Genomic DNA, 25,187 nt, shown 5'->3' on the forward strand with positions numbered 1-25,187 from the left:
GGAAATATAGTTCTGGTCTTCCTGTGCTCTTTAACATTTTGTTGACGACCGCTGACCTCCACTAGTTTCATTTGAAAACAAAATGGCGTCCACACAAGTGAGTTTTAACTCCATTTCGTCGAATGTTTACAACGATATTTTAGCTAAGGTGTATCAGAAGCGAGTATTTTATGAACATTATTATCTAATACGACTCGTACATTTTACAGGATGATGATCAAGTTGCTGAAACGAGTAGAAATTCGAGTGAAGATGGCGAAGTGGGTGAAACAACCTCAACTGCGTCATCGACTTCTTCGTCGAAAAGCGCCGCCGAAAAACGAGCAGAGAGAATGAAAAGACTTCAGCAGTTGCATTTAAGACGTGTGAGTATCTACATATTACTCTTGCTTGTTTTCCGAAATGGAAGATCTTTCTTAAAGTAATGTCATGAAACAAATAACAATTTTCCTAACAATGCATTATCATCGTTCTTTTATCATAGAACGAAGCTCGTAAAATGAACCACCAAGAAGTTGTCGAGGAGGACCGTAAAAAGAAGCTTCCAGCAAACTGGGAGGCGAAGCAGCGCCGCGTTGAGTGGGAACAACAGGACGACGAGGTCAGGAAGGTACTGAATAGTATAACTAGAAAAACTACAGACGAGGCCAGGAAGGTACTGAATGGTAGAACTAGAAAGACTACAGACGAGGGAGCGTTTGCAGAATACCCGTCCACGATTTTAAGCCCCTTCTTATACGAGCCGGGTCCGCGGTGCTGTAATCAAAATATGAATAATAGATCCAAATGTCATGCTGATCCAGCGAAATTTGCGAGTGCCTCAATCATTCACGAACCATAAAATACTTCTAAGTGCCCAGAATGATATGCAATTTTTCCGGTGGCACCATCGGACTCCAATCGGAATAGCCCTCCAAGCCAAATTCTGAAATGTATGCGATTTCGTTAATCTTCCAAAGGTCTACTAGAAACTGGCACTGCGGTCCACAGCGCTGCAGTCAAGGCATATGAATACTAATAGATTCAAAGGTCTACAAGAAACTGCAGTCAAGCCATATGAATATTAATAGATTCAAAGGTCTACAAGAAACTGCAGTCAAGCCATATTAATATTAATAGATTCAAAGGTCTACTAGAAACTGGCACTGCGGTCCACAGTGCTGCAGTCAAGGCATATGAATATTAATAGATTCAAAGGTCTACAAGAAACTGGCACTGCGGTCCACAGTGCTGCAGTCAAGGCATATGAATATTAATAGATTCAAAGGTCTACAAGAAACTGGCACTGTGGTCCACAGTGCTGCAATCAAGCCATATGAATATAAATAGATTCAAAGGTCTACAAGAAACTGGCACTGCGGTCCACGGTACTGCAGTCAAGGCATATGAATATAAATAGATTCAAAGGTCTACCAGAAACTGGCACTGCGGTCCACAGTGCTGCAGTCAAGGCATATGAATATAAATAGATTCAAAGGTCTACAAGAAACTGGCACTGCGGTCCACGGTGCTGCATTTAAGCTATATGAATATTAAAAGTTTAAAAGGCGACTTGAATCTGAAAACTGGTGAGAAGGATGTTTCTTAAGAACGAGGTAATTGTAATTTTTAATTGGTAATTGTAAAAGTAATTGTAAAAGTTATTTTTTTTCCAAACTAATTACTAATCGTGATGCACAGTTTGAGTATTTTATTTCAAATAGTATAGTTATTTTTTTAGAACAAGTTAATATAGTTAAAATATAGAAATGCAAAAAAAAAAATAAAAATGTTGTTGTTTTTTTTTTTCAATATTTTTTTCGTTGTAGAAGCTATATACACACAACAATGAACAAATACATTATCTTGTCTGCAGCACCGTGGACCACAGTGGCATTTTTTTTAGAACAGGTATGGCGGTTTTTAAATCTATTAATATTCATTTGGCTTGACTGCAGCACCGTGGACCGCAGTGCCAGTTTCTGGTAGACCCCACAAGCCTGCATAGCATTATGGGTATTTAAATGAGTAGTCGTTGACCGCGGACCACGGACCACTGAAATTTAGAGGCCTTAAAAATGTGGACTGGTATTCTGCAGTTTAGCCCAGATGAGGCCAGGAAAGTACTGAATGGTAGAACTAGAAAGACAACAGACAAGCTGTAGAAAAACTAGATGATCTGCATTGGCATGGTGTAGACAAGCTATGAATCATCACCCTCTGACCAAGGGCTAACGCTCGAAATGTCAGCGCAACTACTATGTCTCACAGAGATGTTCAACATACTATTTTAAACTTGTGTTGATTTATAGCTTTGTAAGGTACTGTACTGTTTTTATTTAATTGTATAAGTAATGTAGCAGTTCCATGGGTTTACTGAGGGAGAGCTACATACAGTAGCTGGCTAGTGATGTTTATGCCAAGTAGGTGGCATATTTCTTGCTTTCTTCTATAGGTGATTTTGAGTTGCTTTTCCACCTCTACAGGCAGCAGAGGCGAAGGGAGAGGACTTTGAAAGAGTCAAGATGCTTTCTATGACAGCCGATGAAGCAGAACGATTAGAGAGGAAAAAGAAGAAGAGAAACCCTGATCAAGGGTTTGCGGGTAAGGAATGGTGTGGCCTCACCACATGGCAATGTACTCAGCTGTAAACTTGGGGGCAGGAGTCAGAGCCCAATATTTGACACCCAATGTACAAAATGCTAGTCATAGCCATAGCCGAACTTGAAAGATCGGGGGGGGGGGGGGGGGGGGCACAATACAGAAACATGAAAGAAACAATGGCACAGCCACGCCCCTACTGGTTATTTCCCTATATATTTTAAAAATATTGGGGGGCACATGCCCCAGGCCACACTCCCTGCTAGGGCCCTGCTAGTAGACCTCATCCTTCGCATCCAACCACTGCATGTATCACAAAAGCACTGCATATCACAAAAGAACTGTCTATCACTTAAGCACTGCCTGTCACGAAAGCCCTGCCTTTCATGAAAGCCATGACATGACATGATAACCAACACTACCACCTGCATATAACTTCTTGTTTTCTATTACAGATTTTGCTCAAGCCCAGCAAAGGCAGTACAGTCGCTTGACCAAACAGCTGAAGCCTGACATGTCAGAGTACAAGAAACAAAAAGATGAGCTGTAAGTTCACAAAGTCTTTTATTAATTATTTTAATTTTTTGTGGTCACATTATTCATTTTTGTTTGCGCCATCAGCAGTTTTTTTTTAAACATCATAAGCTTGCTGGTAGTTTCACCATCTGAAGTAAAAGAGTCATTAAGATATTTGAACAGTACCTTCTTCATATGTAAAGACTTGTGTGATCCTACCTGTGTGGTGCAAATGAGATATCACTCTTTCAGTATGAACCAATATCCACAGTAAAATGCAATCCATTGAAACAGCTCACTTATGTTTTTAAGTATTAAACATTGCAGGGATGGTTATATACAGTAGTAAGACCGACATGACGGAAAAACATGGAAATGTGCAATTCGAGATAGATAAAGAAGACATGATTTCTTACAATAGCCATTGGTTCCTTGTAACCCGGAATGATCCTCAAAAACAAATAACGTGAGGCCGAAATGCACATACCCAGATTTTGGCTTTTTAAGATATTTTTCCTTGATCATCCTTGCGCTTTGTATGGTCTCAGGGACGGAAAGCTCAAATTTAAATGGCATTTTACAAAAAGTCCCATTTGATATTTTGTTGTCTATTACTCACTAAGTACTAAGATAAGTTTTTCACCTTATTAGATGTGAAATGGGCTTATTTGAAGTGTCATGTCATGTTTTTCCGTCATTTCAGTACGACCTACAATAAGGACATGAATTTAGAATTGGTGACAAAAGGGTAAGTGTTCTAAAATCCTGATGTTTTGTTGTTGTTTTTGATGTTTTTTTAGAGGGGAGGCATTCACTCCATCCGTTGATAACTTAAGCTATGGGGGCGAAGGCAAGGTATCCGAAGCTGGAATTGACAGAATGGTTGCAGACCTAGAAAAACAGTAAGTAATAAATTTTTTTGTTTGTTTAAGCTTCTGAAAAAAAGGCTCATTGTGAAAGTGCATAATGGAATTTGACTTCAATTTCCTATTTGTAAGTTCCCTATCTTACTCAAATATGAAGTATCAGTGGTGGAATAAAATATAAGAATTTGATTTATTGAACAAAAGTAGTAACACAATGGCTTCTGGAACTTGTATTCAAACGTCTCTACTCATTGTTCTATTACAGAGCTGAGAAGAGGGCTAAGTTCAGTCGCAGACGCGCACACTATGATGACGCCGACATTGATTACATCAACGAGAGGAATATGAAATTCAACAAGAAACTTGCACGCTTCTATGATCCATTCACTGCTGAGATCAAGCAAAACTTGGAGAGAGGAACTGCTGTTTAAACCTTGAGTCTTTCACTAAGCAGTGACACCCTGAGTGTGTAGGCATGTTCAGTTGAAGGCACATGCACAAGGCTGATAACATCAACAAGAGAAACATGAAATTCCACAAGAAATTGCACCCTTCTATGATTTCCTTACTGCTAAGATCATGCTAAACTTAGATAGAGGAACTACATTTCAGGCCGTAGCAGGCCTCGAAATATTGGGGGGCACAATACAGAAATATTAAGAAAATATTGGGGGCACAGCCAAGACCCAACTGGTCATTTCCTTATAATATTTCAAAATATTAGGGGGGGCACGTGTCCCCAGTGCCCCACCCCCTGCTAAGGCCCTGCTAGTCCCTTAGGGTTCCATTTGTCCCCAACGTCCTTGATCCCAATGAATGCTGCCTACAGTAAGTAATGGCATCAAAAGTGGGCCGTGTTGAGGGCCAGCTTTGTAGCCAGCTTCAAAAGCCAACCTCAAATGCGAGTCCTGGGGTCATTTTAGATTTGTTTTACATTACATTGTCTTAAATTATATTCTTAGTTTAAAAGTTATCTAAAAATACTAATACAAAAATGTGTTTTGATTGTCTGAAGAGAAAAGGGTTTACTTGAAGGCAGTGAAGATGTTGCACAAGTTGCACAAATCTGATTTGCGCTTTTGGACACTTATAGTATAAGAAAGCAAAAACATATATTGGGGTAGGGACACTGTTTAAAAAAATGCAAACTATTTGTTAGCTTGTGAGGGGGCTTTAAAACAACATTCAGTCAATCAGTGTTGTAAGAACTTTTACTCATAATGACATATCTACAAAACTTCTAAGAATTACATTTCGAGATCGTGCCCTTAAAAATGTTCATGCTTTGTTTTTAAATATAAAATACTTCTCAAACCAAAGTCCAATATGGCAACACCATCTCTGGTTATAAATACTTTGCTACTTGTGAGATAACATCTCATGATTGTATCATTAATACTTTTATAGCTTTGACATGACAGATTTTAGGATCTATTTATAAAAGACGTGTCAATCTGTTCTTATTACAGATATCCCCAAATACATTTAAAAGATGTTTATGCCCTTATTTTTCCTACCAATAATGATAACAAATTTCAGCACCTTTCCAGATAAGGAATAAAAAAATTTCCTAGGGCCAAATATCCAACCATGATGGTATTATGACTTCATATTTTTCCTGATTAAAAATTTTAAGATAACTGTGGTCAGCTTGTTGGCTTCGACTTTAAGGCGTAGGCACATACGATAAGTCTTGCCGGGGAGTGGTGGGTGTTGATGATCAGCTCGTTCTGGCCGTGATCGGGGAGAATGTCATACGCTGATCGAACCCCCTGTGGATTAAAAACTGCAAGTTAAGTGCCACAAAAAATCTCAAATCAGAAGCGGAACCAAAAAGAGGCTTGGTATCCTTTTCATTGTTATTATATTCTAACGTTGCGCGGGGACTGGGTTGAGTTGACGAGTGAATATCATGTTGGTCCAGTGTTGATGCTGTGAATCTAACGAAAATGTTGCGGAAGCAGACTTGCATAAACCTTCCATTTTCTAGCTTTTATTAAGTACCAACAAGTTTGCGAAGTATGGTGATGAGGGAAAGGGAGAGCTAAATGTTGGCTCTAAAGGGATGGGAGCAATAGAGCATTCAGGGTAATAATGCCATTACCCTTGGAGACTATATTTTGGGGCTATGATGATGGCGTGTCTAACGTACATGAAGTATTGGGAGTTGATTCACGCCATTCAGATGGACAGACCGCACCCCGTTGTCCCCAGAGAATGTCAACAGAAGTCTGTCATCTTTGAAGTCGGCTTTGATGCAGAACACAACAATTTCTGTTTCTAAGCAAGAAATAGAAAAAGAGTTAAAAATACATACAATCACTTTGGAAATTCTAGAAAAAATGGTTTGTTAGAATTGCATATTTGAACTCATTTTTACTCGCGCTTTGATCGGCTGTAAAGTATCTAAAGTAAACGTGCAAAAGTCGGACCGTATATTATTTTTATTTTCAACAATTCGTCAGGCGATGAAATGCCGAGAAGACTGGAGTATTCAAGTTAAATGTACTTGAAAAATGATCTCCCCGTCGCTAAATACACTATTACAAACAATGGGTATGAAGGAGGGCTTGATATGAAAATTTGTGCAAATGAAATTGAGAAAGCTAGGGTTGTCTTTATTTCATAGCTAGCATACCTAATGGTATTTGAGGGCGTGTGTTAGTGGTAAAACAGCCGCGAAAAGGCTTGTCAAAAAAAAGTCTAGTGCGAAAAGTATGGGCTCTATGTAGCTTAGGGTTTCGAGTATGTTTTACCTTGTGTGTAACGCCCCGGGGAGAAGTCAAACTTGAATGTGAACCGTGCTCCCTCCTGAGGCGCCAAGCATCTGTAGGGAAATACGGGGGGTGCACATAGGCAAATGGTGCCGCCCGCACACGATGAGATAGCAGCTTCGGTGGCCTGGGCAAGTCTGAAAGGATTGAAAGCATTAAGCCCTGTGCAAACTGCGCCAACACCCGCCAGCATTGCTGGGCCAGCAAAGTTGTCTTACCTGGCTTCATGCTCGACCAGTAATGACATTAGTTCAGGATGCAGAGATCGGCGGGCGAGCTGGTGGACCGAGGGGCCTGAGTTCGAGTGCAGCTGGGTGTCTGCTCCATGTCGTAGCAGAATATTAACTACGTCCGTCTGGCCTTTTTCACAAGCCTGGAATCAGAGTATTGATGTAGTGTATCACCACCAAGAAAAACAACAGCCACCAAATATAATCTTATATTGCGCAATACCGTGACTATCAAGACAAAATCAACCATGAAACGGATGCTACCGTGGCTTTCAAAAAAAGTTTACCATGCGACGCGCGCTACCGTGGCCACCAAGAAAAAGTTTACCATGCGATGCGCGCTACCGTGGCCACCAAGAAAAAGTTTACCATGCGACGCTCGCAACCGTGGTTTCCAAGAAAAAGTTTACCACTCGACGCGCTCTACCGTGGCCACCAAGGAAAAGTTTACCATGCGATGCGCGCTACCGTGGACATCACGAAAAGTTTACCATGCGACGCGTCACCACCACCACCACCATCACCACCACCACTATCATCATCACCATCATCGTTTAGCTAAGTACCTTAATGAGTGCCGTCTCGCCTTTGTTCGTCTGCATATTGATGCACGCTCCGCATCTCAGAAGGATGTCAACAGTTTCAGCTGAGCCCTGCAAATCAAGTAAGGAATCATGCTGCGCCGTAATGCCTAGTGGGGCCGGGAGACCCCCTATTTTTTAAATTAAAATTAAAAGAACTTGATGAGAGGGCGTGACCGTGCCCCCATTTTTCTTAATGTTCCTGTTTTGTGCGTCACCCCACCCCCCCTCAGTATTTCAATGCCTGCTATGGCCCTGAATCATGTTCAAATGGCCATTGTACAATTCCTTCGTATTTTACTACTGAGAGAATTACAAAAAAACTTTCAAATTTTACTATTAATTATGAACATATTTGACTTGAAAGAAAAACAACAATTTTCAATAGTTCCGAGTAACTTGTACATGTACAGTACAGAATAAAGTTCGATTAGAACTCGGAGCCACTTTTGGATTTGGCTACTTACTCGATTACTACTTCCGAGTAGTAACCGTGTAACTCAGGGACAGTTCTGGTACCTGCCAAAGTGACCCCTCCCCCCCCCCCCTCCCGTCATATGCAGGTGCTGTATAAGTACTACATGAGCTTCGGCTAGATAGTACCAGAAATTAGTACAAATAGTACTATTAGTTCATATATGTCCCTTCCGAAGTGCAGTCAAAGCAACACGTGTGAATCAACATGTTACAGTATAGCCTAGTCACTCCCAAAGTACAACCAAAGCAACACGTGTGAATCAACATGTTACAATACAGCCGAGTCCCTCCCGAAATGCAACCAAAGCAACACGTGTGAATCAACATGTTACAGTATGGCCGAGTCCCTCCCGAAGTGCAACCAAAGCAACACGTGTGAATCAACATGTTTCACTGTAGCCGAGTCCCTCCCGAAGTGCAACCAAGGCATCACATGTGAATCAACATGTTACAGTATGGCCGAGTCCCTCCCGAAGTGCAACCAAGGCATCACGTGTGAATCAACATGTTACAGTATAGCCGAGTCGCTCCCGAAGTGCAACCAAAGCAACACGTGTGAATCAACATGTTACAGTATAGCCGAGTCCCTCCCGAAGTGCAACCAAAGCAACACGTGTGAATCAACATGTTACAGTATGGCCGAGTCACTCCCGAAGTGCAACCAAAGCAACACGTGTGAATCAATATGTTACAGTATAGCCTAGTCACTCCCGAAGTGCAACCAAAGCAACACGTGTGAATCAACATGTTTCACTGTAGCCGAGTAACTTGTACATGTACAGTACAGAATAAAGTTCGATTAGAACTCGGAGCCACTTTTGGATTTGGCTACTTACTCGATTACTACTTCCGAGTAGTAACCGTGTAACTCAGGGACAGTTCTGGTACCTGCCAAAGTGACCCCTCCCCCCCCCCCCATCCCGTCATATGCAGGTGCTGTATAAGTACTACATGAGCTTCGGCTAGATAGTACCAGAAATTAGTACAAATAGTACTATTAGTTCATATATGTCCCTTCCGAAGTGCAGCCAAAGCAACACGTGTGAATCAATATGTTACAGTATAGCCTAGTCACTCCCGAAGTGCAACCAAAGCAACACGTGTGAATCAACATGTTACAATACAGCCGGGTCCCTCCCGAAGTACAACCAAGGCATCACGTGTGAATCAACATGTTACAGTATAGCCTAGTCACTCCCAAAGTACAACCAAAGCAACACGTGTGAATCAACATGTTTCACTGTAGCCGAGTCCCTCCCGAAGTGCAACCAAGGCATCACATGTGAATCAACATGTTACAGTATAGCCTAGTCACTCCCGAAGTGCAACCAAGGCAACACGAGTGAATCAACATGTTACAGTATAGCCTAGTCACTCCCGAAGTGCAACCAAAGCAACACGTGTGAATCAACATGTTACCGTATAGCCTAGTCACTCCCGAAGTGCAACCAAAGCAACACGAGTGAATCAACATGTTACAGTATAGCCTAGTCACTCCCAAAGTACAACCAAAGCAACACGTGTGAATCAACATGCTACAGTAAAGCCGAGTCGCTCCCGAAGTGCAACCAAGGCATCACGTGTGAATCAACATGTTACAGTATAGCCTAGTCACTCCCAAAGTACAACCAAAGCAACACGTGTGAATCAACATGTTACAGTATAGCCTAGTCACTCCCGAAGTGCAACCAAGGCATCACGTGTGAATCAACATGTTACAGTATAGCCTAGTCACTCCCAAAGTACAACCAAAGCAACACGTGTGAATCAACATGCTACAGTAAAGCCGAGTCGCTCCCGAAGTGCAACCAAAGCAACACGTGTGAATCAACATGTTTCACTGTAGCCGAGTCCCTCCCGAAGTGCAACCAAGGCAACACGAGTGAATCAACATGTTACAGTATGGCCGAGTCCCTCCCGAAGTGCAACCAAAGCAACACGAGTGAATCAACATGTTACAGTATGGCCGAGTCCCTCCCGAAGTGCAACCAAGGCAACACGAGTGAATCAACATGTTACAGTATAGCTGCCTTGAACTGGACCTAGCTACCTCCGAATAAAACTCTCTTGAGGTGCAACTGACAGAACTTTTCCCAAGTTCATGACAGGTACACAGAATAGGTGCAGTAAGATTAAAATATGACCGAACTACCTCCGAATGGTAAGCGAGACATGCACGAATAGTACCGAGTCCCTCCCGAAGAGCAAAAGAGACCCACCTGCTCACAAGCGAGCATCAACGCCGTCGAGCCGTTTCGCTGCGTCGCATTCACGTCGGCTCTCCGCCTCAGTAGCAATTCGACCACGGTGTCTTGACCAGCGGCAGCGGCCCATTGGAGCAGGCTCATACCAGATAAGCCGTCAACTCTCTCAAGGTCGTAGTATCCTGACGCCAGTGCTGCTCGTATTGTATCGAGGTCACTTTCTCTGACAGCTTGCTTGAGCCGGCCTAGGGACAGGCATTACGAAATAAGTGCCTTTGTCAGCCGATATTTTGTCATTGTGTAGTTCCGGAAAATATCCAATCCCCCCCCCCCCCCACCATGGAGGGGGTCGGAGGTTTGACCCCACCCCTCTAGAATTTTCCAAATTTCCAACCCTACTGGGAAAAAAATACAGTAACTGTTAAGGAATAAAGGGCATTTTACCCCCCCTCCCCATTCCCCTCTGGAAATTCCTGGGGTTTGACCCCCCAACCCCTCCGGAATATTTAAATCCCTCCATGGGGGGGGGGGGGGGGGGGGGGGGGGGGGTATGGATATTTTCTGGAACTACACATTCCAGCAAAATACCAAGCGTGAGAAAGCACCCATATCCGTCGGCTGATTTGTGGATTTGTGGGAGCCAAATCTGCCGATGGATCGCGCTACAATTGTGTACGACGAAAATTACCACGAATTCGTGCTATAATTTTGAAGGACGGTATTTTTTTAAATAAGGCCCAGACCCCAAAGGCCCTGTCACACTGCGACTTGAAGCAATTTGTTGCAGAAAGTAGAGGAGCGTCCTACTTTTCGTGCCACTTTGAGTAATGCAAAACAAGTTGCAAAGGGGGTGTCACACGCAAAAAAATGCGCGTGCGACCTGCAACAATTTTTTTGCGAGACAGGTCGCAAGAGAAAAAACGTACGTGTGACAGGGCCTTAACATTTTAGAACATCACAGGTTCTCTAATCGCTCCTCCAAGGCTCGTTAAGACAATTTAGAAAAAAATGAAAGAAATTAATGGATATGATTCCTACTTGAACGCAATTTGACGCGGTCGGGCTAATTAAGTATACATTAAGATGCGTAATTGTTAAAAAATGAAACAGTATTTTTTGGTTATACCTCCCCTCAACCCACCTAATCTGCCGTTCTTAAGACTAAGTATAGTTAAAGTATACAGTATACACTGTGTGCTTACTTATCGGTACGTTCCTGGACTCGACTTCTGGTGATGGAACCTCCTGGAGGGCAGTCATCTCCTGCAAACAACACAAACACATCTCAGCATCATTATACCGCCAGGGGTAGTCCAGGAGTTCCAAAATGAGGTAGGTCGAAACATTGGTTTCAAGAAAGGGGGATTCATTGTTTTTCCATTTCCTTATATGTCTTGCTACTTTTAAGCCAATATCTTAAAATAGGGGGGCCCGTTCGGTCCACCCCTAGATCCGTCCATGGCCGCCCACGCCCCTGAGTCATGGAAGGCATTCATTCCATTGGCTAAGCACTGTTAAGTGGTATCTTTATCAAGCGACCACCCTCGGGACCCTGCTAAGAGACTCCTTAATAAAGGTTACTTTCTAAATAGGTGTACACATGGAAATTAATGAAACTGATAAATGAAACTGAACCTTAATGATAAAAGCCGCCGCAATCACAATGGACGCTTGATTGCTCGTTTTACGTCAAACTGTTATATCTCTTAAAGGATGCCGATCATCCACTCCTTTGTCATTGTTTGTCATTAAAAAGACAACAGTTTATGCGCTTCAAAACTTCAAAATAACAATCAACGAATGAAGTCTGATATGTTGTTGACGATATTTGATTGAAAATAACTTGGTTACTCGCTTGAAATGGCCGATGGAAATGGATTTTTTTTGTGACTCACCGTTGAGCGGGAGTATAAAATGGCGGCGTGATTGGCCTTTTTTAACAGCAATCTGCCAACTTTTATGATCAATTTTTGCCGCCAACGAGTTCTTATACCCAATAATGAGATTACTGGCCGCTAAACAGTATATATAATACATTTGAAACCGGCGGCCAAGTTGGTGATTGTATTTCAGTGATCAAATAAATGAAAAATACGCGAAATTTAAAAGAAAACCAACTAAGAAAGCCGTGTTATCCTTGTTTATGTGTCTGTAAACATTCACCTGTCTTTCAGAGACCATACTCAGTCATTTATACGACACCAACGAAAGTTATGCTAGTTATGATACATAGATCCTCGAGTGAAACCTTATCTAAAACACGTGTAAGTAGGCGATGGTAATTACCACATCATAGACGAGCCGCTCGATGGGGAAGCTGTCCAAGTCGAAGACAAAGTCAAGGGGATCTTCTGCTTCTTCAAGGGTGTCATTCGAAGTGCAGGCCTGTTCAAATAGTACAAAAGTATTTAACCTAAAAATTTATCGATTTATGGGTCTTAGAAAGATATGCCCCCTTAACGGACCCTTCCCTCAAATACCACAACGGTAGCAACAACATCACTGCCACTATAAGGACGACGGAAGAACGAGAGAACGACCATGAACAGCAGCAAACAACAACAACAAAAATAACACCAAAAACAATAACGACAGCTAATACATAGAACTATCTTACCTTAGATTTTTCTTGTTTCGTTTTTTCTTCACTCAGTCGCCATGGCAACGCCTCTTGTTGTAAAATCGATCCAATCAGATCTCCGTCCATCCCCCCTATGTTTACATCTTCATCCGAAACCGATGGCATTTGCACTACTCTTTTCTTGCTCTGTGCACCGACGGTGACTTTGCTCCCAACATTCTCCGAAACGGATGACTCTTTCTTCGTGTTGTTTCTTACTTTCTTCCCTACTTTCGGTACCTCCTCGACCATAAATAAATTATCTATGAATGAAAAAGTGTTAGTCTCAGAGGAGCTCGCTTTTCGCAGTTTCTTCGCCTTCTTATTACTAGCAGACATTTTTGAAATCCCATTCGCGTTTTTCTTTAATGTTCCTCGGCCATCGTGACCGACATCCGTTTTACCATTTACCGTAATATTTGTCTTAGCCCCTCCAGAACTGTCTTGTGATTTCCTTTTGCCTCCCTTTGACTTTCCTCCTCCTCCCTTCATATTTTTCACAACGGTTTTTCGTGCCCCTTTTTTTGCCCTTTCAGATGGGGCGATACAAAAACTTTCCGGATTTCTCTCCTGAGAAGTTAAACATGTTGAACTTTTGTCGATTACGGCTTCCATATTTTCCGTTGCCACAGCAGTTGAGGAAATTTCTTTCGCAATTTCTTCATCATCGCCTTCTTTACACACAATATCGGAGCCATTGTTTTGATAGGAACTTCTACTCACTGTTAACGTAACAGCATCCTCATTCATTCCTTGCTGGTTTTCCTTAAGCTTCTCCGCTACCTTGCTCGTCACTTCACTATTATTCTGGTTGGGATCTCCAAGCTCTCTGGGCTCGTCATCCTGATGTTCCTCCCCACCACCCAGCCTTTGGCAAGCATTCTCATTGTAGTATTCATTACCTCCACTGGAGTCCTTTGCCTGCGATACCCCGCTTAAGATCTTATGGCCTGCCTTAGTAGGGCGGCAAGCATTCTCATTGTGGTTTAAATCGCTTCCACTTGCGTCCTCTGCCTTAGATAACCCGCTCGAGATCTTATGGCCAGCCTTTGTAGGGTGGCAAGCATTCTCATTGTGGTTTACATCGCTTCCACTCGCGTCCTCTGCCCTAGATACACCACTCAAGATCGTATGACCAGCCTTTCTAGTATGGTAAGCATTCTCGTTAAGGTATTTATCCTCTCCATCATCGTCCTTTGTCTGTGACACCTCACTGGAAATCTCATTGTCAGCCTCAGTATGGCCTTTTTCCAGTTTGCCAACATCATTCCGCGAGCCATCCCCTGGTTTTATTCCTTCACGCTTATTTTTGTCCAAAGACTCTATCCAATTGTATTTATCTTGTGAATCTTCCTGATCACGTTTGTTTTCCGCTTCTCTACATTTTTCTTTCTCATCTTTGTCAGCATCACCTTCAGACAATTCTCGTTTATCCAGCGAATTAGACAGCGCTCCCAAATTCATTTTCCCAACTTTCGCTTTTAGGACTTGGAATTTCTTGAGCAGACCTTTAGGGGTAATTCCTGACTTCTGCTGATCACTTGATGCCGCTAATATCTGGCTAGATTTCGGATCCTTAGTTGCTTCATTATAGGCCATCTTTCCTACAGAGTCATCATTTTTTTCAATACCCGTCTGTTCGATGGATTTTACGACAAGTTTGTCTTCAGTATTGGGATTTACACTGTTGGAGGTAGACACAGTCTGGGATGTTCTTGCTTCCTTAGAGGGGTCGCCCTGTGAACCGGCTGAGGATGTAACCTCGGAGGGGATACATATTGGGGGCTGGACAGTCTGAGCTTCTGTTTCCTCATTGAAAAAATGTTGTCGCAGGGATTGTCTTTTTAGAGACTTTTTATCGTCGTTATTAATGTTGTTCACATCATCATCAATTTTGCCGCCAATAGAACGACTAAGGTCATCACCATCATTACCATTATCATCGTTGTCTGTCGTTTCTTTGTTACATTCTTTCGCAAGTTTGGGGCTGCCTTTAGCACCGTGACTCTCTTTCAATGGATCGCTCTCACCGTCCTCATCCTTAACTTTGCCCTCTATACACCCTTCAAAAATGTCTTTCTTGCAGATCAAATTATCAGATTTGATATCTCCCTCGACCTCATCGTTGTTCCTAATTCCCAATTCAAGTCCAGTTGCATCATGTAACGTTTTCTCCGTTCGGTAAAGAGGCAGCCTCGACATGGTATCCTTTAAATTACGCACATCTATGGGTATTTCACTGGAGTCCAGTCCTTTCTTCTCCCTAAAATCAGCCGTCAAACCAACAACAGGGTTTTCCAGCTCACCTTTATTTTTTCTCTCCGCCTCTAACCTTGTAAACTCTAACATTTCTTTTCTCAAAGTCTCCATGTTCGTCGTTTTGTTCTCAGTGATTGTCTTACTTGTTGTTCCTTCAGACATTGATCCTTCATTTTGTTCTGCTTGTTTGGTATCAGCAGTGACATTTGGGTTTGCCTCTTTTGTCTCAGTAGAGGGGACAGAAGCTGGCTCAGTTGGTCGATTTCGTTTAAAAACACTTTTACCCTCAGACATTCGAACACTATTGCTAACCGTAATATTTTCATTTGAAGAATTCGTTTTTCCTGTACTGTTTCTGTCCTCTCCGTTCTCGCTCCATTTATCATGAAACAACGATTTTCCTTGCTTAAATAACTGCCCGTTTTTCTTCTTTAATGTACTAGCTTTGTTAGGTATATCTGAAGAACCCGTAACATTCTTCTTACCTTTGCAAAATTCGGATCCCGCGGCGACAAAAGAGCTTTTAGGACGCTTGGTTACCTTTGCAAAAGGCCCAGAAGAAAAGCCAACATGAGCACCGGATGATTCTACCTCCTCTTCGTCTGTGTCACTCAATAATGATATAACCTCAACTTTTCTTCTCGGTGGCTTATTGATCGGCGAACTGAAGGGTGATCTTGAATCCTGAGAGGAAACTTTAGTGGGATTTTTGCAGGCGTCCTCACTCCGAGAAGCGTCAAAAGAATTCCGAGAATCAACATCAGAATTCCGAGAGTCGTCATCATCATTCGGGAAATCATCATCTTTCTGCGAATCGTCGTTATCATTATTCTCAGAAATATCATCATTCTGAGAATCATCATCATCATCATCATCATCATCATCATAAAATGATGAAGTCGCCTGCGTGTAATTGTCATCCCGTCTCTCAGGCAAAAGGCCTTCTTTGCGTAAGGAGAAGAGGGCGAGCTCCTTACTGGCAAGTCTTGTCATGCCAAGAGGCTCAACGTGTTGCAGGACTTTTTCCAAATGCTCACCGCCATCCTCGCTGGTCGATGACTTTTTCCGCTTGTTTTCCTCCTCTTTCTCGGCAAGGAGTTTGCGTTTCTAAAAGTAAAGGGTGTGCAAGTATGATTTATTTTATGATAGTGTTGATGATAATGCAGGGCCGTTTCAGGAGGTGGGGCACTAGGGGCACATGCCCCCCCCTAATATTTTCAACAGTTATATATCCATATCATCAATGGCTACCTGTATCTGTTGCCGCCGCCGTTCCCGGTTCCTTCTCCTGCGTTTCCAGAATTCCTCCAGCACGTCTTCACACTCGAACACATTCTCTTCCGGTTCCCAAGTGTCGTCGTCAGGGGTGTATCCCTTCCATCGCACCTTAAAGTACCTCACGCCATCCTGAGCAACAAAAGTCTTTGTTAACCGCCATTTTGACATCTTAGCAAAATACAAAGTGTGAGAAAGCATCCATTTCCATCGCCTGATTTTGGGAGTCAATTGCAAAATGTTCGGTTGCATTTGGGAAATAAAAAAAATATGGTTATTCCTAAATTTTATTCTAGGTTTTTTTTAAGATTTTAATGAAACCATCTGTGAATAGAGCTATCATAAAAACAATTCTTCAAATCTTTGCATTGCCTCCTTCTAGCGCAGACTTTTCTTTTCTTGAGCGTTTCCACAAGAAAGTTTACTAAAGCTCACTCACATGCTTCTAAACTAACGTTCGTACCTAGTCTCCAAAACGGCATAAACGCCCGAAAAGCATCGCGGTAAGAACGCGCTCAGACAATGAAATACAAACCATCACGACAAAGACAAATTTAGGATTTTTCAAGTTTTCAACTCGAAATTACACTTACCGGTATTTCTTGAAAAAAAATGGACAATCGGAATTTTTCTGAAATTTCTATTGATAAAAGACAATCAATCGCTGTGCAATGGACAGGTGGGGATCCCCAACTCATTTGAAAACCGAGCGTCTTCTTCCGTTTTATATTCGTCGTTATTTTTCCGCTAAATTTGGTAGAAACACAGAAAACTTAATTTTCAAGCTGAGGAAACGAAGGAAAAACATATATTAGCAGTAAACCTTTTTCATTTTCGCCAGCTGAGTGATATTTACCTGGTTATGGCAAGATATTATGATATAAAACATAGAGAACTTGCCATCTAAACGACACGAAAAATAAGCAATTAATATTATGCTTCACTCCAGCAGCGATGTGGCACCAGATTTAAGGTTGCAAAGAAATGATTCTTTCCGACTCCATTTGAAATCCCACAGCAAGATCAAATGCGTAAACAGACGGACTCTGAGCGATTGAACTGTCAGCTGTGTCGATTGACGGTCACTGTATATTGGAGAACCCAAGATTTAAAGGGTGGTCACTAAACAGAGTTGGCTATGCCTAAAAACAGCCACGTTATTGAGATTTAAGCGTTGATATGTTTCAAACAAAATAAATCGACTTAGCACTTTGGTGGTGCCAAGACGAAGCTCGATTGGAGATTGTTTAGCAGTTTCAGACAACACGTAGTCATAAAAAAGACTCTTGGCGAGACAATTAAAATATGAAATATGGTCACATGATGGCTAATTGGTTATCCTCTTATTGGGCTAGGTATTTACCATGTCATTTCGTCAACGTTATATCAACGTACCTATAGTGATCGGGGATCTCTAAGTATCAATTAGAAACATTAGTTTTTTTTCAACGGAGAACAGGTGTGGTTATATAACACAAAATGGATAGACGTTTCCATTCGCAATAATTTTAGGGAAGGTCTCTTTCACACTCTTTGTCAGGCTAGCGAAACACCAAATGTTGAAAAAGCATCCATTTATCTGCTGATAAAATAAGAAATAACGTTGCTTTCACGTGATTATTAGATTGTATCACATAATTTGATTCCGAATAGTATGGCTGATTAGGGATGTTCGATCTCGTAAATTCTGGCGGTTTTGTGAAAAATGGGTGAGGCATTTTTTTTAATCAGTTGTAGCAGCCTTAAAAAGAGAACATAAAGAAATTACATTTAAAGATAAATACACGCAATAATAACTTTTAATTCTTTTCCAGCAGGAAAAATCCTCCCATAATTTTGTTTACCGCTTAAGTTTGGTTATTAACAAAAAAAAAAAGAAACTTAGTAAAACATAATTCGCCATAGCGGCAGGGAAAACGAAAGCACAGCAATTTGAGTTTCCACTAAAAACAAAGCAGTCAACGACTACATCAGGGTCAAGCAGTGTGAGTTATTCTGGACTTTGCATTTTTTTTTTTTTTTAGAAATGAATAAATATCAGCAATTACATAATTCAAAATCACTGTTATCAAGAGTAGGCCATGTCAGCTATTGAAAAATTCATAAAGAAAACCTGTTACGTACTCTTTCCTTTCCAATTCATTGTTGATATGGATCATTGGGGGATATATGCTAATTTTGGAAGCATCTCTCAAACATTTTCTCAGTTTTGACATGCTATGCTCTCCCTCAAAAAAGGCGGCCTTGCTGCCCATGAACAGCCTAGCCAACTTTTTTCTATTTTTAGGAATAAATACACTTGTCCATGCTTTGCTAATAGATAAAAAGTTGAAGAACATGGCAAAGCACTAATAAGCTCTGGGGACTGGGGACTTCTTTATTTTTTGCCCCCGAGAAGAAGGGGGGGGGGGGGGGGGTTGAGAGGGAGGTATATTAAAGAGGGGGAATATACTTATATCATTTTTTTTTTTAGTTTTCATCACTATTTATTGTATTTTGAATACAGAAGGGGAGCAAAAAAAAGCTCAAAGCTTTCAATCAATTTTTACTTTGCACAGGTTTTGATTTTTTGTCAAACAGCTCAAATCTAAGTCACAGGGTAGGCAGCATAACACAGATTCCCAGAATACTGCAGCTAGGCAAACGACTTGTTACAGAGCAACACATTTTGCTGCTTATTGTATATGAAAAATCTAATAACTCTAATATCTAAAATACACAAGGTAATAAATCCAATATATTTTGTTGTTTTTTGACAATTATCACTGCCATTTGAAAAAATCTAGTCCCTAATGTAACCATTTGGTTGCTATTTTTGAGCCAAGAAAAGCAAAACTTATGCACTTATCATCAGCCTGCCCTGGTTAATTAACTCCAGAATTTGTTTTTTCTGGATATATAAACTGCATCAAAATTACAACAATCCTCCCCTGGCATCATGAAGTGGTGTACATAGTCAAATGTTTTCACAAAACTATATGAAACATTACTTTGCACTACAATGCTCAATATTTTAAGAATTATGAGCTTCTGGAAAACATAAATACCTCTTCAAATAATACCAGGTGTGATACTAGGAAAAAATAAATGGCAATGGTCCACAAGAAAGTACAGAGAATAATAAAAAAAGAAACTACTTGAAATGTAGAAGCTTTTGCAAATAAGCAAAAGTTTTGTTTCTAGTTTTGTTATTTGTAACTGCTGACTGAATTACAAATCCTGTTGGTCTTTCCCCAGGGTATTGGCCACAAATGGCAAAATTGGGCTATGCCCCCACCCCTTGGGGATACTTTTTCAAAAGAAACGCTTTCTTTCCCTGGCATTCTAAAGAGGTGTCCTGGGGATTGACCACCAGCAAGCCGATGAGAAGTGCATTATAAGATTGATTATCACAGACGCGGTATGCAGCACCAGAAGAATGTGGGAAAATATTCAAAGCAGAAACAGAATGACCAAGTATACAGTTAGAAGCAACAGAAATCCGTTTTTCATTTGGTAAATACATAGCTGTCAATCCAGCTTGTAAAGAAATCTTCTGGAATGTGGTTAAATACTGTAAATATGTTAAAAAAACAAACAAATAAGAGAACCAATGTGGGTGAATACAGAGTATGTATGAACATTCTCACAGAAATTAGGCTTGTGATAAGGTCCAAAATCTTGTGATACCCGCCTAATGTGGGTGCGTTGACAGCTATGTCAATACTTTGAAGCACAAGTAAAAAATTGCCTAACATATTCAATCAGTAGAATCAATAATCAATATCAATTGATTTTAATTGCAGAAAAACAAGACAAAAATAGTATGATTCGATTTTGGTTATTCGAAGTTAATAATCAATATCAATTGATTTTAATTGCAGAAAAACAAGACAAAAATAGTATGATTCGATTTTGGTTATTCGAAGTTTATTATTCGAAGTTTGGTTATTAACAAAAAAAAAGAAACTTAGTAAAACATAATTCGCCATAGCGGCGAATAGATAATGCGTGATATTAATATGTCTTTGCGTTAAAAATTATGTTTGAGAAGTATCCATTAATTTGTGTGTATATAATCTTAGAGTATCTGCCAAATAAATATGAGTAGCATAAGCTTCGAGATCTTGAAAACACAAACCTAATCTGAAGTGAAAACTGTATGTTATACACAACGTTAAATATCAGTGTTATTTCAATCATGGAGCTCAATCTTGTTCTATTTCCTAGATCATTCGAAGAGCGCGCGAGTTAACTTTATCATTATGACATAACTTAAATATAACCCATACAGAACCCGTACACCGTAGATATAAATAAACCTGGGGAATAAAAGTCAACACAATCTTCTAGAGTGCAACACGATCTATCTCTGTTACATTAGGAACACAGCGAAAGTAGTGCGCAAAGCAGAACAAAGCAGAACAAAGCGAAAATTATATTAACTTATTTTTCTAATTTTAGTATGGAATCGATGGCAGGTGACGGTAGCCGGGAAACTTGTTCTGTTTGCGAGCTAAGGACTTTCGTCATAAACGCTGCAAAAAACTGTCATCAAAAGTACGGATCCAAAAGTACTGTAATAAAAAAAAACAGGTGAACATTTACAGTACCTTTGTCCGGGTGTCAACGATAGTTTCGACTTCAAAAAGTTCTTCGGCTTGCTCATCTTCGGCCATTTTGTTTGGAGATTGAGCCCAGATAACTCGTTGCTTAGCGGTCAGTGGTATGTTTATCAGTACCAGCCCTCTCGTGTAACAGTAAGTCGATTTGTGGGATACCTGTATAAGAAAGTTCGTTTCCTCAGATTTACTATATGAGCAATTTGATTCTGCATCAGGACTAAAAAAGAAAACTTTTTTTTTTGCTATGCGTGTTCTTAGCATGTTCTTAAAACTTGGTGAAACCTTAGGCTGGACGTTCTTATAAAAAAAGGTTCTTATAAAAAAAGAGTATATTATATGATCGAGTACAGTACGAAAAGAATCGAAAAATAATAACAAGTAAAAATATAAAAAAAAACCATATAACAATACTGATAACTTACAGGAAAAAAATCGAGCTAAATGACCTCATGAATTTCAGAAGAATGAGAAAAAACATAGACCATACTTCCAGACGTACGCTGTGTTTGGGCTTTGCCTATAAAGAGATTGGAGTAACAGAATGCACATCCATGTGTTATCTATAGCGGAGCCTCGCCTCAAACCATCTCCAAGGGCTTTTATAGGCTGCGTATGTACTGGCGTTGGTACGTGGTATGTGGTACGTTGGTACGTGGTATGTGGTACGTTGGTACGTGGTATGTGGTACGTTGGTACGTGGGCGAAAAAAAAGTCGTAGAGAGCGAGAGCGGCACGTACGGACTGTAGAAGAGTTAGTGGCGTTTTGCCTACGCACTGTTCTTTGAATTACGTTTGTTATTCTTTTACTAACAGTAAAGAAAACAAAACAAAAATCGGAGGTACCAAAAGATTTTAAGGAGACGGGGCGGCCTTTTTTCTGGTTTTGAGATGCCACCCGATTTTTTTTTCTAGAGAAGTCTAGATATTAACTGGTATTTTGCACGTCTCTCGTGTCATCAGCCTCCAGACAGAGTGAATACCTGGTGCGGATTATGGATAAGCGGTTGTATAAATAATGAAATGAATAAAATACAAAAAAAGTAAATAATCAATTAATATTTTATAGGAATTCAATTATTCATGACTTGGCATACTTGGCCAAAATTCAAAAAAAATTTCCTCAAATATATATAAACTAAAAAATATACTTTTCTTAGAGAAATGTTGTTTTCTAGAAATAAAGTGTACAAGAAAGCCGTGTAATTTCCTCGCAAAAAAACGTTTTTGTTATATATTTCACTGAAAAATTCACAGGGTCGAAAGTACAAGACTGTTGCACCTGATCCATCACACTTGATACTATCAGTGCGGAACATTACCATTTTTGGTTATATTTGATAAACAATCTGATTAACCAATCAGAGATGAGTAATGTACGGCACTGACTATTCCACCTGAATCGAGATGTGTTTATTATTGATGTGTTGTAGGGCGCAGGTATTTGATGGCTGCTCCACTAAATCAACTTGACTGGGAGTTTAGTTCATTTGTGGCCAAGAGGCGTTGGAGGTAGGAGTGATGGACAACTCAATTTCTTTCTTTTTTTTTTTAACAGATATAAGCACTATGGGAGGGTTGGTGCTTTGCCTTGGTTTCTTAACATTCAGTAAGTACCGGCTTCGATCCTATTTACTTTTTTGGGGGGATAGTTACTAAAAGATATGTCGAAAACGTAGGCGGGTCTTATTTATACAATCCTTTCAGTTTAGTTAGGCGAAATAAGGGCGAAACATTCGGTGGATTCGGTGGATAGATTCGCAAATAGTGGCTGCAGGGGTAGAAATAGCTAAGGAACAAGCATCGAAAGTAATCGACAAAGGTCTGGAAAGACTTGATGAGCAGCAAAAAAGAGCTGAAGATTTCCTTAAAAAGAAAGTAAGAATAGAGCTCACTGGAACAAACCATGGGCAATGATAGCAGCCCTTCCAAAATAGAGTGTTTGTATTAACTGCCCATGAACAATTACAAAGACTATGTGTTGCTTAACTAAAAGGATTACTTGTTGTTTATGACAAGTTTTGACAGACTGGCTTTCGTCATTCACACTAACGGTATTATACTATTAGTTCTTTTTGGCGTAGAGGTGGCATGGTGGCATCGGCGTAGAGGTGGCATGTTTTGAAGCCATTTTTGAGTGCTGACTGATGAATCCACTTTAGAGACAGACAATTTGACTTTTGAGGGGGGTTTTTAGGTGCGCATGATATTTTTTTCCAAAGCATTTGGCGTGCAAGATTGGTGCAGGATGTTTTTTTCCAAATCATCCACCCCATCCCCCCCCCCCCTCAAAAGTCAAATGGTCGGCCCCTTAACGCGGCATTGTCACCACTTGACTTCCGAGGGCCGACGGGAAAACCTCAACCGAGACAAAACAATGTATCAAAACCTCATATCAATATTTGGGTGACCTTAAAACTCGCTCGGCCAATCTCTTGGAGGCCTGGGCCTAAGGGGTTTTCAAGGCTTGTGTGATAAAGATTTGACCAAGCGATAAAGTTTTTTTGACACATGTTTGCCTCGAGTCTCAAATTGACAGGAATCAGCATTTTTCACCATGTTTTCTGGAGATCAGGGAGCGGGAAAACTTTAGCTCTTCTAAATATGGGCATCAATGCCCATATAAGGCAATGCATACGAAGGACACTATCCGTTGGGAATATGTTTGATATGCAGGGGCGTAGCCAGGGGGTGGCCTAGGGCCCCCCTTTTTAACAGCAAAAAATACAGTAAATGTATAAGACATTATATAAAATACAGGAGAAAATTCCTTGAAAGCCCCTTTGGGCCCCCTCCTGTTCAAAATCCTGCCTACGCCGCTGGCTTTAACAGGCCATCTGCTCTAAATTATCAGTCATATCCTCAAAGAAACCTCCAAAAGACACACTGCTTTTACAACTTTGATTTTTTTTTTCGCTTTTTCCGTTAAAGTCATGGGATATTGTTACGTAATCGACTGGAAGTAAACAGGTGACAATGAGGATTTTTAAAGACGGAAGCCAGAAATCTCCTGCGAGACTTTGCATAATATTAAAAATTCCAGCAATTGGATTAAACATGTATGATAAATAATTATATTCTTTTTACCCGTTATAAGATTTAGAGGAATATGGGCGTTTTTTATAGATAAGTTAATGAGAACATATGAAAAAAATATATAAAAAATGAACATGAACGCCTTCTAACGATACCTGGTATCCACAGATAACCTTGGACATCAAACCAGATATAGGATGGAAAAATCCAGACATGTTTGCTCCGCCCGGAATGCATTATGGGATTGGCATGTCAAACGACAATGATAAGGAGGAAGAGGAAAGCTCAGAAAAGATGGACCCGCCCCCATACTCATACGCCAACGGCTTTGTTGGACCCGCTCTCTTGATTGGGTGCTTTGGTAGCGGTTATCAATCCGGGGATCCGTGTTACACCGGCAAAGAAACTACAGCACAATGCCGAGTAAGTATAAGCCGAAACCTCCACCGAAACCTTGCCCTTCGTAGAGCTTGTGTGTCCTGTTAAATAATACGTGTCCTTGTGAAACAATACGTGTGTCCAGTGAAATAATACGTGTCCTTTTGAAACAATACGTGTGTCCAATGAAATAATACGTGTGTCCTTGGGAAACAATAGTACGTGTGTCCTTGTGAAACAATATGTGTGTCAACTTCTTGTGAAACAATGTGTTTTCTTATGAAAAAATTACCCGCCAATTACCTTTCCTGACTAAACAGCACACGCCTCTGGAAACTCGCCCACGAAGGCGAACACAAACACGACGTGAGGGCATTTTATAGAAAATATGACAAAACGCGGACTATCTTCCCGTAAAATAGGAATGCTTATTTCCGTCCTGAAGATCAAGTTTTTGAAACAATTTTACTTTGTAACAGGACAAGATTGATGGAGCTGCGTTTTGGTGTTGGTTTGACGGCAAAGGAGAGTTCAGCCCTGAGTCCAGGAAGATGAGCATCATACAGAGGAGCTGTGCAGGACATTCATAGTAAGTCACACCTCGTCTGAGCAGATATAGTCACCTTTGTATTAATGCCAGAATTAGGTAAGAAAGATTGTCCGCTCATTAAAGAAATTTTAGGAGAGTAAAGTCGACTTTTTGAATTTAATCTTGTTCTTGGACGACGCTCTTCGATACTTGTCCAGAAATATTTAGAATTTTGTGTACAGAATATTGCAGATGTAACGA

At 40.7% G+C, this 25,187-nt stretch overlaps 2 protein-coding genes across 3 annotated transcripts; one reads left to right on the forward strand and one right to left on the reverse strand.

Annotated features, from left to right (window-relative positions):
- Positions 1-9: 9 nt before the first annotated feature.
- Positions 10-5,602, forward strand: LOC5509891 (pre-mRNA-splicing factor syf2). 2 transcript variants are annotated; one of them, XM_001630324.3, is made up of 7 exons: positions 10-97; positions 210-365; positions 485-610; positions 2,466-2,583; positions 3,036-3,126; positions 3,897-3,998; positions 4,228-5,602. In XM_001630324.3, exons 1-7 carry the CDS (start codon positions 83-85, stop codon positions 4,391-4,393), a joined length of 774 nt encoding a protein of 257 aa, XP_001630374.3. In that variant the 5' UTR covers positions 10-82; the 3' UTR covers positions 4,394-5,602. The 2 variants fall into 2 exon arrangements, with proteins under 2 accessions (XP_001630374.3, XP_032234825.2); XM_032378934.2 differs by having other exon boundaries at positions 485-601.
- On the reverse strand, positions 5,158-21,084 carry LOC5509892 (M-phase phosphoprotein 8-like). The gene is made up of 11 exons (XM_048721634.1): positions 20,975-21,084; positions 16,359-16,514; positions 12,846-16,214; positions 12,515-12,613; positions 11,431-11,491; positions 10,244-10,473; positions 7,533-7,619; positions 6,955-7,109; positions 6,719-6,873; positions 6,115-6,242; positions 5,158-5,734 (listed from the first exon to the last, which is right to left on the reverse strand). Exons 1-11 carry the CDS (start codon positions 21,038-21,040, stop codon positions 5,609-5,611), a joined length of 4,632 nt encoding a protein of 1,543 aa, XP_048577591.1. The 5' UTR covers positions 21,041-21,084; the 3' UTR covers positions 5,158-5,608.
- Positions 21,085-25,187: the final 4,103 nt, after the last annotated feature.

This window comes from Nematostella vectensis, chromosome 14, assembly GCF_932526225.1.
Source record: "Nematostella vectensis chromosome 14, jaNemVect1.1, whole genome shotgun sequence".
Lineage (NCBI taxonomy): Eukaryota > Metazoa > Cnidaria > Anthozoa > Actiniaria > Edwardsiidae > Nematostella > Nematostella vectensis.